The following is a 15,034-nucleotide window of genomic DNA, read 5'->3' as shown; positions in this document are numbered from 1 at the left end:
GTGTCCAAAATGTAAACGACATAGATATTTCCCTTTGCATGTCCTGCCTGTTCTGAAGTCAGTGTGCCCTTTTTGGTGTTTAACAGCAAGTGTTTGTGAGCTAAACTTGATGGTACGGATAAGCAATATTGAGAAATGCCAATATTTGCTTGCATAAAGAAGTAGTGTGATCTTTTTTCCCTGGCATTAAATGTCATGATGTATCTTCTTTTACATGCCTCACATGTACGCTGGTATTCTTCGTTTCCATTCTTGGACTACCTCTCACCCATCTCACTGTGTGTCTCCTTTTGTCTCTCTCTCTCAAACACACACCTCCATCAGTGTCTGTTCTCCGATAATGAGTACTGTTTCTGTTTATGTGAGCACATGAATTTTGATTATGATTTAATGAGAATGTTGTTTGTCTGTAGTTGACGTGTTGATGCATTTTGTCCTTCATGTGTGCAGTAGTGGCAATGATGAAAAAAAAAGATTTGTGGGTGTGTGCACAGCTGCTGTATGCGTGAGTGTGCCTTTGTGTATGTGCACCTGAGTGTAAAGGCCTGCCTGTTTGTTCATAGTGCATAGTGTCATGATGAAGTGCCCATGAACTAAACAACATTTTGGTGTCCTGTGTGTTTGGATTGTAATAACTCTCTCTGCTCCTTGGATATTCTCCCATCTCTGTCCATCTCTACGTCCTGCCCCATCAACTCCTCTTTTCTCTTTTCAAACCATTCCTCCATCTGTTGATCTCTGTGCCCTCGCTTCTCTTGCGACTTTTTGTTTACCATGCTTTACCGTGTCTGTTCTTTCTGCCTTGTTCCTGCCTTGTTCTTCTTTTGTTTTGCTCTTCCTTTCGATTTCCTTGTTTCTCCTCCGCTCTCCTATTTATGTACTGCCTTACCACTGTCTTGTTCTGCTGCCTGCCTACTTTGTGTCCTTGGCGCCCCTCCTTCCCTTCCGTCTCTCCTTCCTCCTACGTTGATCCTTCTAGGTGTCTGTCTGTCGGGAAATGATCACAGAGTTTCGAAACGCCGTCTCCTGTAAGAAGAGCTCCCGTATGCGCCGCCGTCGGCCCCTCAGCAGCTCGGCAGCCCTGCGCCACCCTACACGCATATCTCTAGGGGCCCCCCGACCTCTGCGTCTGGTCCGGGAGATGCGCCTCAGCAACGGGAAACTCTACAGTGGAGTTGGAGGTGGAGGAGGTGGGGCAGGAGGGACAAGCCCTTCTGATCTGGGACCTGGGCCTCAGCGGATCCTGGAAGATCCCCTGGGTGCCAACACCACTCCTCCTCCACCAGCCCCGACCCCTGTAATGCTGCCGGCTCGCAGCTGCACCCACGTTCGGATCTGCCAGGAGTGCCGGAGGATCCAGAACCTGAGGTCAGGGACAAGTTTAGGATCAACCACAACCAGAATACCACCTTCATCAGCACCTCTGCCCAGGCTACCCCCTCCCCCTCCTCAATCCTCATCCAACACAGACAGTGAGGGCGGAGGGGGGCCCAGCCCAAGACGGCACCACCACAGCCCTCCTCCTCATACACCTCGGCCCATTCCACCGCCACAGAACAGCAACACCACAGACCTGCTAGGAGAGCAGGACTGAGACGCAGTGGGCGGGGTGAGTGTGACTGGGGATGAGGTGGCGGATGAATATTTGTGCTGATGAGAGAAACTCTGCTCAAAGAGGGAGAGGAGGGGGGAATAAAACTAAACTCTGCAAGCTGATAGAAAATGAGACGACCTTTAAAAGGGGAATAAACAGGAAAAACTGTTAACCTTTCTCATGATGAGCCTGAGGCCGACAGAACCAGAACTGGCTACAAGCAGGCTGTGAGACGGTCGTCAGTAAATCTTCTAAAATCGACTCAGAGCAACAGTTAAGTTTGGACAAATCTGAGTGAAAACACATGACCAGGTGATGGTTTCAGCTTGCCTCCTTTCTCTCCTAACTCCCCCCTCTCACTTCACCTTTAGATTTGAGGGTGCTGGTTTTCTTCCACAGTCACGCCCCTGGAAAATAACTACCGCCTCTAGTAAAGTGAAGCCTTGATGGAGGACATACTGTATCTGTATGTGATTTAAAACTAAGCAACTAAAAGACTTCCAGAGAAATATTTCCTGTTGTTTTTTTTCTTTTGTTGTCTTTTTCTTGTTTTGTTACCATTGTTCAAAGTGGGAATTTCAGAGTTAAATACAGACTATGTGTGACAGTATGGTGGATTATAACATACTAAGAAACATGACTGTGCTTTGTGCCCCTCCCTGTGCCCCATGGCTGCTTTTTGGATGCTATCAGAAAGGATGGATGAACAACTTTAAGGCTAAATGATGCAAATAGTAGCAGAGGAAACTGTCAGTCTACCTATCTTTACACTATGTGTGTGTTTGTAAAAATGTTTACTTCCTGTAGGTCTGTCTGTTACGACTCAAAATGAGGAGGAACATGTACCCAGCAACAGCACCCGACTACAAATTAGACCGCCACAAAAAGAGGAATGAGAGAGAGACAGAAACAGAGTTAGAGAGCACGAGGCTTTGAAATGTGAAATTAATGTCCCTCGTTATCCTGGTAACGCTTGCCAAGCCTTTACTTCTTTTTCACCTCTGTTCACACAGCCCAAAAGAGATAGAGACCGGGTGAGGCAGAGACAGAGAGGCAAGATAGAGAGAAACAGAAAGAGAGTAGATAGGAGGAATCAGAGAGTGAAAAGGACACTACTGAATCTGAATGAGAAATCCCTAACTGAACTACTTCCATTATTAGATCTGTCCTGATCTGTTAATTCTGGGCATCTTTTAAGGGGCTTGTTAATGCGCCAGTGGGCTGTAGCTGCAGCGTCTTCTCTTTCCTCTGTTTAACACACAGACTTGGCCGTCCACAGCACAGACTCCTGCCAGAGTGATAGACTCAACATAGCCTTGTCAATACTGTCTCGAGCTTTTGATCGCCTAATTACTCCCCTCGGTGGCTGGGGACTCATTCAGGAGGGGGGACTGAACACAGGGAAACATGCTGATAAATAGATTTAAAAGAAATGCAGGTTTTTTCACTCTGACTGGGAAGCAAAGCTGGTCTCTTTTAATTATGCTGTTAAAGTTACAGCACTAACTCTGTCTGAAACTAAAACAATCTAAATGCTACAGTATATTAGCCACGGTGCTTAAAGGGAATACACTGGTGGATTTGTGGATTTTAGCCCTTAAGCTTCAAATTGTGTACACTTTAATTGTTGATGAAAATTCAACGCATACCACACGTTTATCCACAGACTTCAAATCCCCCATAGCGACTGCTTTTACAACATGATAGACACATTTGGTTCAGGTATCAGGTCCATCAAAAGGCACATTAGGGGGCGCTGGTAGTCTAGTTCTTACTGCGCACGCCCCATGTACTGTACAGAGGAAATCCTCCTCTGACCTGTGGCTCCTTTCCCCACACTCTCTCTCTCTTGCTCTCTCTCGCTCTCTCTCGCTCTCTCTCTTTCTCTCTCTCTTGCTCTCTCTCTCTCGCTCTCTCTCTCTCTCTCTCTCTCTCTCTTTCCCTGTCTGATTTGTGACTCTAATCAATGTCCTGTCCCTGAATTAAGGCATAAAAAGCCCAAAAATAAATCTTAAAAAAAAAAAAAGCACATAACAGGATCAAGATATATTGTATATCTCTGAACTTTAGTAAAAGCAGTGAACCAAAATAAGGATAGATTTGTGACTAATAAGTAGCTAAAGCTTCATATTCTTCTTTGCTATCAACCTCCATAGTTTCACGTAAATTAGTTAAATCATTGCACTGGTCAAACATTTGTGTTTCATATGAAAACTACAGTGCCTAGCTGTTTAAAAAACAATCAATGTAAGACAGTGTATGTGTCTCCAACTGGCGAGAGTCAGGGACCAAATGAGCTGTTGGCTAGTAAAAGGCTGGGGAAGAACTGAGACGAACTTACACACTGACATTGATTTTAATGGATTTGTCGACTATAAAAAAGTATCACCAGCCTTATCCTGTCAGCTTTATTTAGACACCATTGCCCTCCCATTATTGCTCATTTGTAGGCAGATCAATCATCGTATTAATCCAAATGGTATTAAGCTCTTGGCCTCATTGACTTTCAGGACTCTACATAAAACAGATTAGATCACTATCGATCCAAACAGTGAGCTGCAATCAACTTATTTACACAAAGTCATGACAAATAGCAGGTGTCGAATCAGGCTACTACAGCATGAGCCTTACAAACACCTCCCCGGTGGAGCTTTTATATGAGGGCGCTGCTTTCTGTTTGGTGAACGTCCCCCTATCAGAAAGTGTCAAACAGTATCAGCAGTGTTATGTCTCCTGACACTTTCTACAATAGTCTATAATCCTTCATGTTATGTTTATTTCTATTTGACATCATTATCAACTGCTGTATTAGCATTTTCTGCACCGCAGGTCACTGACTCATCAGTGTCTCAGTGTTCATTCAATCAGTTACCTAATCACTTCCTAAAATATGCACTGTGGAGTGACTCACTACTCACTGAACAAGAAGAGGTTATATATTCACACCCTTAGCTACAGTGCAGTAAGTGTACTTCTACTTAAGTTGGGGGTGTTCAGGGAAAAGCTAACATCAATATTCAAAGCGTAAATATTACATTTTCAATGCAACCGATCTGTGAAATCCCGCAATCCTTTTCAGTGTCACGAGTTTTAATGACTGTGGTGGTTTTTAACACTTGGGTCAGTTTTTTTCCACCTCTTGCACACGTTTTTCTTCTCTTATCACTGATAGTTTCGAATGCCAGTTCCCCATTTTTTCTCTCTCTCTGATAACCTCTTGACATTCATGAGTGTCCTCCAAAACACGCTGAGGAATTATTGCAGCACTGTCGACTTGATCCCTCACTGGCTTCTCATCCATTTACATTCAGCAGTTATACAAAGTATGAGAGGAAACATACAAAACCACCAGTTCAGTCCTTTTTTAAGTCAAAGTGTGAAATTATGTATTTCTTAGCTGTGGAACACATTTGTTGAAACTCTAACTTTATCCAGCTCTTTCTGTCTTGACTTGTTGCGTCTCTTTCTCTCCGTTATTTCTTCCTTTTGTGTTAGAATGATGACAAAACAACAGCTGTCAAACACTTTTCCAGAATAAGTCACTGCACAGACACAAGCTCATTAACAAAGACACACGACTAATTGGATTCTGATTTTCATTTCTTCTCTAAAGACTACACATTCACTGTTTGTTTTGTTGTTTTCAAATTTGTCTTCAGAGTCCTTCTTCCATGTCTTTTTTTTTACATGTAAAAATTAAAAAACTTTTTTTTTATTTGTGACAGTACCACGGAGCCAAAAGGTGGCTATCAACTAAACCATCAGCTGAAATTAGCTGCAAAGCATTATCGAAGGGAGCCAAAGAGAAGCCAAAATATCAGCTGTGTGGATAGGAAAGGGAAGGGAGGGTCACAAAACAAATCAGACGGGGTGTCTGAACGTCACTCCGCAAAACAAACCTTTTATGTTTACTTTTATGTTCTTTTCTTTGGTATTTTTTCATATTTCTATACTAGTGCTAAATGGATTATTAAAACTGATGATGAATATTATGATTAAATTGTTGTTATTATTCCTATTGAAGAGCAAGAGGTTCTATAGTCTAACTGTGGTGTGGTGACGGGTGGGAGTGGGAGGTGCTGGGATGAAGGTGCAATGATGTTCTTCAGAGAGACTGCCCTGTTGTTCAAACCTATAGACACACAGACTACTTTTGGAATAAAAAACATTCAAACAGTCCCACAGTGGCACGGCTCTTTGCTTTCTGAGGGGAAGGGTTGCTTAGTTTTTTTTTTTTTAGAGTGTTATGATTTGCTAAAACACTGTCAGCATACCAGATGTGGGAGACGCAGTCGGATACTGATGATTTCTCATGAAGCTAGGGAGGGAATAGATTTCAGAGAAGCAGATTGCGTCATTCAAAGTTTTTTAAGTAACTATAGAAATAAAATTTTCTAAAAAAAAATTAAAATTAAAAAAAAAAGCATTAGGAATACCAAGAAAACCACTCTTTCCTCATTGTTTCAAGTACAAGACACAACTTTTAAATCAGGGCTCTTCAACGCCTGTTAGACTCCACATCTTTGAAGTTGTCTCCTCAACCTTGTTACAAAAAAAAACAACTTGTTACCTTGATCATCCATGTTTAGCATCTCCAGTTGCACTACAATCCACTTTGTGTTTCTAATGGCTAATTTAAAAAAGCACAGGTAATGCTGATATGAATTTGTAAAATAATAATATTGGCACTTCTTCAATCCAAAGCAAAACCGTCAACCTCGTGGTGGCGCTACAGGATAAACAGAGCACCACCAAAGTTAGTCGGAGTCATCATTTGGGGACCATTCAAATCTGTAAAAAGTCTGAAAAACACATCAGTGAGCCACAATGTTGAATTTGGTATCTTGCTTCTTTATTATAATTGACATGATATTTGATTATCAATCATGAGCACAGACAAGCTTCTTTAAATAATCTCTAAAAGTGAGTGAATCCACGCCTGGAAATAGTAGAACTGGCAAAACAACACAACATCGAAAGTTTAAACTACAATTTAAAGATATATTCTCAGTCAAACTGTGAGCTCATCTTCTTCAGTCACTCATCACTGGACCGTCTGTATCTGAAATACAGAAGAGCTACTATCAAGGCAACTGAAACTAATACTGATACACGTCAATGAAGGTGATGTTAAAGAGAGGAAGGAAGAAGAGAAATATTTTTTCTCACCAGTGTAGACATGATGATCGACCACATCCTTACATATACATAATTCTCTTTATAGTCAAATTCTTCATCTTCCTGCTAAAGCCCTTTTCTTGTTTAGTTTTTTAAACCAGCTTTTAATGTCAACCCTCACTTGTTTTTGAACTCATGCCTCTTTGTCCCATTTAAACATGTTTCCCTTTTTATTCATGCTTTCCTCTACATTTTAATTTTTTCCATTAAGCCTTCACTAATGGGATACTCACCTTGTATGATAGAGCCAAAAAGATGCAGGAGAACAAAATTCACAAAAAAATAAAATAAATGTTTTTGTACTCACCTTTGACAACAAGGGTGGTGGTTCCTCCAAATGTACCACTAGGAAAGGCTGAAAGGATACAGGTGTAGGACCCTGCGTCTCTCATTTCCACATCTCTAATGATCAGAGATTGTTCTGAAATCTCCACTCTGCCCTTCAGAAATGTATCACGAACAGTAAATTGCTTTCTACTAATAAAAACAATAATGGAGATTTCTGAACAGTTTGGCTGTTGGAGCTTCCACTCAACTTGAGAAATGTTTTCTGCTCTATTTTTGATGAGTGGACAAGGCAGGGTGACATCATGGCCGATGTATCCAGTCACTTCAGGCTGAGCTTTGATTTGTCCTGCATTAAGACCTGTCAGAAAGAACAGTTGTGTAAATATCACATGCAGAGCTGTACTTACTGTTTGAAGATTCTTGAACTTCACTTGACTAACTTAATTTAAAAAAGCATAGTACTTATAATTCATATCAATGGAGCCTTTTTTTTTTTAGGTTTGCTCCATGTTATGAGTTACATTAGGGACGAAGGCTGAATATTTCATGAAATGTGATGTATCATTTATAGAGTACATTATCCAACTATGCAGATACGTACAATTGACTTAACCAGTTGAACATATCCAAGCACATGAGCTCTTTAATGTATTGGTAATAACACAATGATCACAACACATCAGAGCTCATACTTTGTTTTAAATGCCTTCTAATGTCAGTTTTGAATGCAGAAGTTGGCTTGTAGTTCAGTATATTTTAAGTTTCATGTTGATAGTAATGTTATCGTAAAATATCTCAAAACTTCTTCGCCATTCTCAGCATTTCATAAATATCCAACATGTAGTGTCTTGTCTTACCTCTGATTGTGATGTAAATGAGCCACAGAAGGAGTGATCGGCTGTACGCTTTCATTGTGCCCAGAGTTCATTGTGAGCAGAGTTCAACAAACTGACAGAAAGAAAACATCTTTCTGTGTTTTAACAGTTTTGTCTTCTTCAAACTGCAATCCACTGGTCTCATTGATTTCCTGTCTTTCAGAATTTCCTGTTGCACAGGAGGTGTGTTTCACATGATGATAGTGTTCAGAGAAGGCCTTCAGTGTTGTTGAATAAAAGAATAAATGATGCCTGACAACTTGTAGGGTCTCAACATGACAAATTCCCATCATAAAAGTGAGGATTTTATAAAAAATAATTTCAGTCCAGCAATTTACCCCAACATGTGACTGACAGCAGACCACCTGACAGATTGTGAGGCTCATTTGTTGTAACAGAGAAATATTTATGCCAATGCTTTTTTAAAGAAAATAATTGCTTACACGTACTGTATGATCAACTGGAAAGACATCTGTTACCGCAAAACACTATTCTTTCTTATCTTTCTGATCTGCTTCCGGTCATGGCAGAACTCTGCAGCACAAGAGGAAAATGATGCACCATGGACAAGGGAAGGTCTGTGAAAATGTAAAACTTTATTCCGCATCAACAACCACAAACAAAACAGTTATGTTTGAAAGATAAAGTGAGAACAATCTACAGGTCTGTGCGTTTTATTTAAAAAAAACAAGACTGAAATGTATTTCTTACATGAACTGAACTCAAAGTTTTAAATAACTGACTTTTAGGGTAAGACAATTTGAGCCTCATAATTGAAACAGAAATGAAACATAACACCAACGTACAAGCGTTAGCATCTCAACACAACATCAGACACAATTTCACACCCACACCCACTCTAACTGCCAGTAAATGCTGCTGTAAACTACGATAATAGAAGGTGACTGTTAGCATTCATGGATCATGATCATGTAAGACTTTGCAAACCATAGTTTTGTCACCTTTTCACAGTTGACTCGCTCAGATTGCAACATCTGCGTACAGGATTCTGAAATCATCACTGAACAATGATCTGCAGAAAGGACTGTAAGCAGACAAGAGTACAGAGTAAACAATATTGAGAAGTGTCTGTGCATTTAAATCTATACAGTATTACATCATAATATGTATTTCTTGTTTTTTATCCAAAGCTGCTGCAAATAAGCCTTTAGAAAAAAGACAGGATAAGGAAAGAAGTGAGAACATAAGAGAATATTCACAATAATTCCAGCCATCCTCTCTGACTGATAAACACTTCACCCGTTATGAGGATCACATGCACACAGCAATTTACTTAAAACAAAAAGTATATCATGGCTGCCTTAAATCATGATGTCCAAATGGTTATATTGCAATAAAATAGCAAGTAGCAGAGTGCAGAAAATGACCACATTTAGAGTCCCTTTTGAATTCCCCAAACACCCGCAGCTCTGGCCCTTTTTTAAAATGCAACACTAGGGTAAATTTGTCTCTTTAGAAGTGTGCAAATTTCATCTTCCTTTTTGACCTTCCTCCTTTGACGTTCAGACAATAAAAGAGGAACAAAAACTGTGGGTGATGAGCTCTACTAGCATGGTAATAATGTTGAGACAGGAACCGCACCTGTCTGTGTGACAAGTAGTTAATGGGACACTTTGGCAGATCGATAAAGTAGCTTATTTACCTGATACGTCAATGAAACAGTCTTCATTACATGATTACATTCTCATGCAGAATGATGCACTGATGGCTCGGATATATTCGGGTGTTTGCTGTTTTATTTGATTGAGCCGGAGATCGCCTGTGCCAAGCTGAGCTGTGAGCCAAAGTTATTATCATTATCAAAAACCAAATGAAGGAACACAACCTAGAATGTCATAAACATTTTCATTAATGGAAACAAAAATAAAAAAAAAGGCTTACCAAAAAGTGATAACTGATTCTGAGTATGTTGTGCGGATATTAAATCCAAACACTGATTGACACATGTGGTTTGTCCTTCGTGGATGGTCTTGGATCTTCATCTTTTGTAGCCTGTTTGAATAGATTTTTCTAAATGCTTTGGAGTTTTTATCACACAATATATCCTGTGGCCCTTTCGAGTCTCACCCCAGACAGCTATCACATACAACAAAATAATACATTCACAAAGCAGCATCAGGAGAAACTAAAACTAAACAGAAACTGGTGCGCTAGATCGACTGTAGCATTAAACCACATGCCCCATGTAGCCTACGGAGGCTGTATAGTCCCTGAAGCCAGCAGCCCGGGTTCGACTCCAACTCTGGGCACTATGCCACATGTCACTCCCCACTCTCTCATCCTGCACTCTATCCATTACAATACAGTGTCAACAAGCCTAAAAAGAATCTGAAAAACAACAACAAATAAACTAAACTAAAATTGACAACGAAAACTCAAAAGAAATGAAAGGAAAATACTAAAACATTCAAAACGATTACAACCACGCTGTTACATGTAGCAACTGAGGTCTGCTCAAATGTGTCACCACACAGCAGCGCACGGGAAAAAGAAGAAGAAAGGTTTTTCACTTCCACTTTTAATATTAAAAGCATCTTTGGGGTTGCTAGTTGTTACCTATTTTTATTTAACATCATACACGCTTGAAAGGCTCTGCAGAGGAAACGTTATGTCGTTCACACTGAGATGTGTGACTTTTACTCTAGAGCCATCAATATGTCGACACTTACTCTGACAAATATCTTGACATCTTCTGTACGGATTGACTTCACTACAGAAATTCGTGGTGCCCAGAGGATGTACTGAAAAAAAACTTTGACCTTTAATCATCTTTTCCCATCTGTTTCTCTAAGCTTTGATTTTTTTTCTATCGTTTACATTTCTTTGACGAATGACCTGCAAAGCTTTAGACATTCCTCTCAGCCTCAGCTGTACTTTGTATTTGGTGCTGATTTAAAAATATTAGCACACATGAAACATTTTACAACACATTCAAACACTCAACCCTGAAGGTAAATCTAAAAAGAATGACACCAGTTTTAATTGCACTCTTGTCATTTTACACCGGTTATTTATAAATATTGTATGTGTTCATTCTTTGTACAGTATCGTTCTCATTCAAATGAGGAAATGTCCTGAATAATTCCTCAGTGTTTACATAAGGTTGAATAGATAATACATAGATACAGTATAATGTTTCCTGTGATCTTAAACAGCGGCTGTGATTCCGTAGAGGACAAAAAGGTTGTGTTTGGTTTGAAGAGGTTTTAATTTGTTAAAAGCTTTCAGGATGCTGAGATTCTTCTTAATGACACCAACATGCGGGAACACATTAACTTACATACAGCCGCTTTAAGAGCATTTTTCTGAAGTCCTCCATGAGTCCAAGAAAAGTCCTTCAGCATTACTGCAGCATACATTTGATTTCATTTAGAACCTACTTGAAACCTCGGAGTACATGACATCATCAACATGCAAGCTCTGTGTGTGTCTGTCATTGGAGAAAGGATCAGCGACTCTGGACGGTATGCACTTGACGTCAGAATAGACCAAATCCTACAGGTGTGAGAGAGAGAGAGTCATGATGGACAGTTTGTTGATCAGTTATATTAATCAACAATTCAACTTAAAGTGATTCCATTTAAATCAAGAGATGTGCTTTCACGCCCGCTCTCTGAGCTCACCTGCTCTTTCACAATAAAAGACGGCCTGGCCACATCCCTCACTGGACCATCAGTATCTGAAAGACAGACAGATTTTAGGCAACGATCCTGAAGCTAACCAAAAAAAGAAGTCTCAAAAATATATTCATCATGTGCTATAAATGGATGGAGTGAAGAGGAGCTTTTGTTCTCACCAATGAAGACCTGCTGTCTGACAAAAGAAGCCGATCTGAATAAAAAGATCCAAAGTGCTGTGGTTAGTTTCTCTGCACTTTAAAATATCTTTAAAAAATAAATTACATTCTCACATTTAATAAATGATCCTGGATCAAACCACCATACTTTGTTTATATTTTTCTGATCTTGAGAATTTTACTCAATCTCAGTTCAAACTTTTTTTTTTTTTTTTTAAATATCTCTTTAAAACGTGTTTTCAAAGAGAAAGGATACAATCGCTATTTGAATGATACATTCAAATTCACAAATAAAGGGTTGGGACAAAAATTAATGAATGCATTTTATGAAAAAGAAAAGGAAATCTATGCAACTTCAAAAACGTCCCTTAAAACTAAATTGAAAACAATATTGCAAAAGTGTCAAAGAAATGACAATGTACTGTATGATGTCCCATCATGCCCTGAACGTGTAAGAAATTCAACCTCCCTGATAATAAAAACAAAAACATGATGCACTTTTTTTTTCAATACACAGATCAGAGTAACCCACCATCTTAATAAGTTTGTTTTTCTTTCCTAAAATTATATTATCATCATCAGCATCCTGCAAACTTTCTATGCAGATGCAAGCCCAAAGTGAAAACTTCATCAGCATATGGGAAACTGTTCGATGTCGCAGAAGACGGAGGTGATGTTAGAAATAAGTATTAAATGGTTGATGAGAGCTCCCAAATCTTTCAACTTTTCCAACATATCCATTTAGCACAACAGTTTCACTCCAACATTGACATATCTTGATATGTGTAAAATATGCATAGTTCAAACTCATACGCGCACAAGCATACCTTTTGATGAAGACGAGGTAAGCTACAGCTAACAGGATCACTGACAGCAGCAGGACAGAGATCACGATAGCAGAAATCTCACCTGATGATAAATGTGTCCCATCTGGGAGAACAAACATGAAGGTGAATCACAGTGTGTGTGTTTGTGTGTGTGTATTGTTGAATTATTGTACGTGGTTTATACTCCTGTGGTTCTTTTACCAATGTTGAATTAAAAAACTCACCTAGGACAATAAGGGTGGTGGTTCCTTCCAATTTACCACTAGGGAAGGCTGAAAGGGTACAAGTGTAGGACCCTGCGTCTCTCATTTCCACATCTCTAATGATCAGAGATTGTTCTGAAATCTCCACTCTGCCCTGCAGAAATGTATCATGAGCAGTAAATTGCTCTCTACTAATTAAAACAATAATGGAGATTTCTGAACAGTTTGGCTGTTGGAGCTTCCACTCAACTTGAGAAATGTTTTCTGCTCTATTTTTGATGAGTGGACAAGGCAGGGTGACATCATGGCCGACGTATCCAGTCACTTCAGGCTGAGCTTTGATTTGTCCTGCATTAAGACCTGTCAGAAAAAAAAGGGGTATTATGATGGCAGGAGACTTGTAGTCTGGTTAAACAGTGCACATCAAACATCATTTAGTGGTGATGATCAGACTTATGTATCTGCTCAAACAGAGAAGCTGTTGTAGCCCTGGGCTCTGAAAGGTGGGTGTAGAAAAGGGGAAGTTTCCCGCCAAACCAAAAATCTAATTATAAATTATAGATACCAAACTTTTATCTCATAAGTTTAAATCTTATCTATACACAATGGTTGTTAATTCTTGTGTTTTTTTTATTTTGCCTGTTGTGGAGGAATTTGGTTCAACTCCTGTGTTTTTTAAATGTTCTTTAAAGTGACTTGACATGAACTTAATCAATAGAAGCCAGCCCAAACGTGTTCCTCCTACATCTGCACTGAATCAAGCAAATCAATTAAATATGTTGTTTTACCTGAAAGTACTGTGACATACATCAACTCCAGCAGAAGTAGAGTGTTGTATTTCATTGTGTTACTAGAAAGGTGGACAGACACACGGTAGGAGGATGGACCTACAGTGGGACATTAACAAAGCATTTCACGCGCCAGATTTCACAGCTTTAACAACATATTTTAACTCTACGTGTTGATCTGAAGAGGAATTCATTATTGATTGATTGATATCAACATAAATCAAACTTACAGCGTTTCAAGGACGAAGTTCCGTGCCTGGTGCATTAGTCCAAACACAAAACAGGTTAGAAGTGTGGCAACGATAGAGAAGTATGACGTGACGCAAAAAAAAACAACCATTATCAGTAAAGAGGAACATCAGTCTGATTGGTCCATCCATCACTCATTGATCACTCATTGATGGACAACTGTTGCAGCACTTCTCTCCTACAAAAGTGACCAAACGGACACAAAAAAATAAAATAAACGATAAAAGAATTACCTAGGCTACGTCTTAATAAAGTGTGCAAACATTTAGGCTACCATATTTTAAATGTATTTTAATCAGGACAAGGTACCAGGAAGAAGAAGAAGAAGAAGGAGAAGAAGAGCATGACTGCGGCTGAAAGCATTTCTCCCTCTCTCAGCACTTCCTCCAGGAATTAAATCTCCATAAACGTGTTTCTCTTGTGTTCAAGTGCAGCAGTCAGCACGTTTGCCGACTTGTTTTTCTGGTTTTCACATGTAAAACACCCACCAGTAGAACAGCGACCTCTTGTGGTTAAAACACGAACATCATTTTATAAAGCGATACCTTCACAGTAGGCCTACCTCTTACTGAGCCAGGAGTGCAATTTATCGTTTGAACAAAGCAGCTCCAACTTAAGAAGCCTAAGTGAGTTTGTTTTCAAAGTCTCACATTTTGGTGCAGTGGGTTGCATTGCACCACTAAGTTCATCCCAGTAAAAAAAGCTACATATTTACCCTATGTTTGCCCCCCTTGTAGCCATGAGACAAAAACAACACACATGAACATTTTTGTAGATTTCTTGGAGATGAAATACAGAGAGTCGTTAACATTGCCCTGATTCTGTGTGTGATGTGTTATTTCATATTTAACAGTTAATCTCTTTGTTTCCCGTTCTGTGTAGGAGGAAATTATAGTCACATTTAAATCACTCACTGTTGGAGGGTGAACTGTTTCCTGTCCTTTATTGATTTGATATTTAAAGATAAGATTGAGTTGAACCATGTTTTTCAAGAGTAGACAAAAAGATGGTCCTGAAGTCTAACACTATTAAAACATGAAAACAGTGTATACCGCTGGAGAGCATCATCACAGTATCCGCAAGATTATAATTATTTTTATAATTTCTTTTTCTTCAGTTTGCATTTAAATAACTATTCAATACTTGTTGAACACTTTGAAGAGATTTCACTGAATGTGACTAAAAAACATTAGTATAGTTAATAGAACACACTGC

General features: G+C 39.4%; 2 protein-coding genes and 1 long non-coding RNA gene across 5 annotated transcripts in view; 1 reads left to right on the top strand and 2 right to left on the bottom strand.

The window, feature by feature from the left end:
• Positions 1-5,773, top strand: part of grik5 (glutamate receptor, ionotropic, kainate 5) — an 83,298-nt gene extending 77,525 nt beyond the window's left edge. For both annotated transcript variants that reach the window (XM_061050300.1, XM_061050299.1), the window contains exon 22: positions 980-5,773. In XM_061050300.1, the coding sequence (XP_060906283.1) occupies positions 980-1,594 (615 nt within the window). In that variant the 3' untranslated portion in view covers positions 1,595-5,773. The remainder of the gene's footprint in view (positions 1-979) is intronic.
• A 651-nt stretch (positions 5,774-6,424) lies between these two features.
• On the bottom strand, positions 6,425-6,801 carry LOC132983812 (uncharacterized). The gene is made up of 2 exons (XR_009674877.1): positions 6,764-6,801; positions 6,425-6,656 (listed from the first exon to the last, which is right to left on the bottom strand). It is a non-coding gene; the product is annotated as an uncharacterized LOC132983812 (long non-coding RNA).
• Positions 6,802-8,511: 1,710 nt separating this feature from the next.
• LOC132983808 (nectin-2-like) lies at positions 8,512-13,922 on the bottom strand. Of its 2 annotated transcripts, XM_061050303.1 has the most exons (7): positions 13,801-13,922; positions 13,571-13,669; positions 12,804-13,142; positions 12,580-12,682; positions 11,753-11,787; positions 11,580-11,635; positions 8,512-11,451 (listed from the first exon to the last, which is right to left on the bottom strand). In XM_061050303.1, the coding sequence occupies exons 2-7, from the start codon at positions 13,623-13,625 to the stop codon at positions 11,326-11,328; spliced, it is 714 nt and encodes a 237-aa protein (XP_060906286.1). In that variant the 5' UTR covers positions 13,626-13,669; positions 13,801-13,922; the 3' UTR covers positions 8,512-11,325. The 2 variants fall into 2 exon arrangements, with proteins under 2 accessions (XP_060906286.1, XP_060906287.1); XM_061050304.1 differs by lacking the exon at positions 13,571-13,669 and having other exon boundaries at positions 13,801-13,920.
• Between the last annotated feature and the right edge of the window lie 1,112 nt (positions 13,923-15,034).

This window comes from Labrus mixtus, chromosome 11 (genome assembly GCF_963584025.1).
Source record: "Labrus mixtus chromosome 11, fLabMix1.1, whole genome shotgun sequence".
Lineage (NCBI taxonomy): Eukaryota > Metazoa > Chordata > Actinopteri > Labriformes > Labridae > Labrus > Labrus mixtus.
The sequence above is the reverse complement of the archived record's forward strand: the minus strand, read 5'-3'. Positions and strand labels throughout refer to the sequence as shown.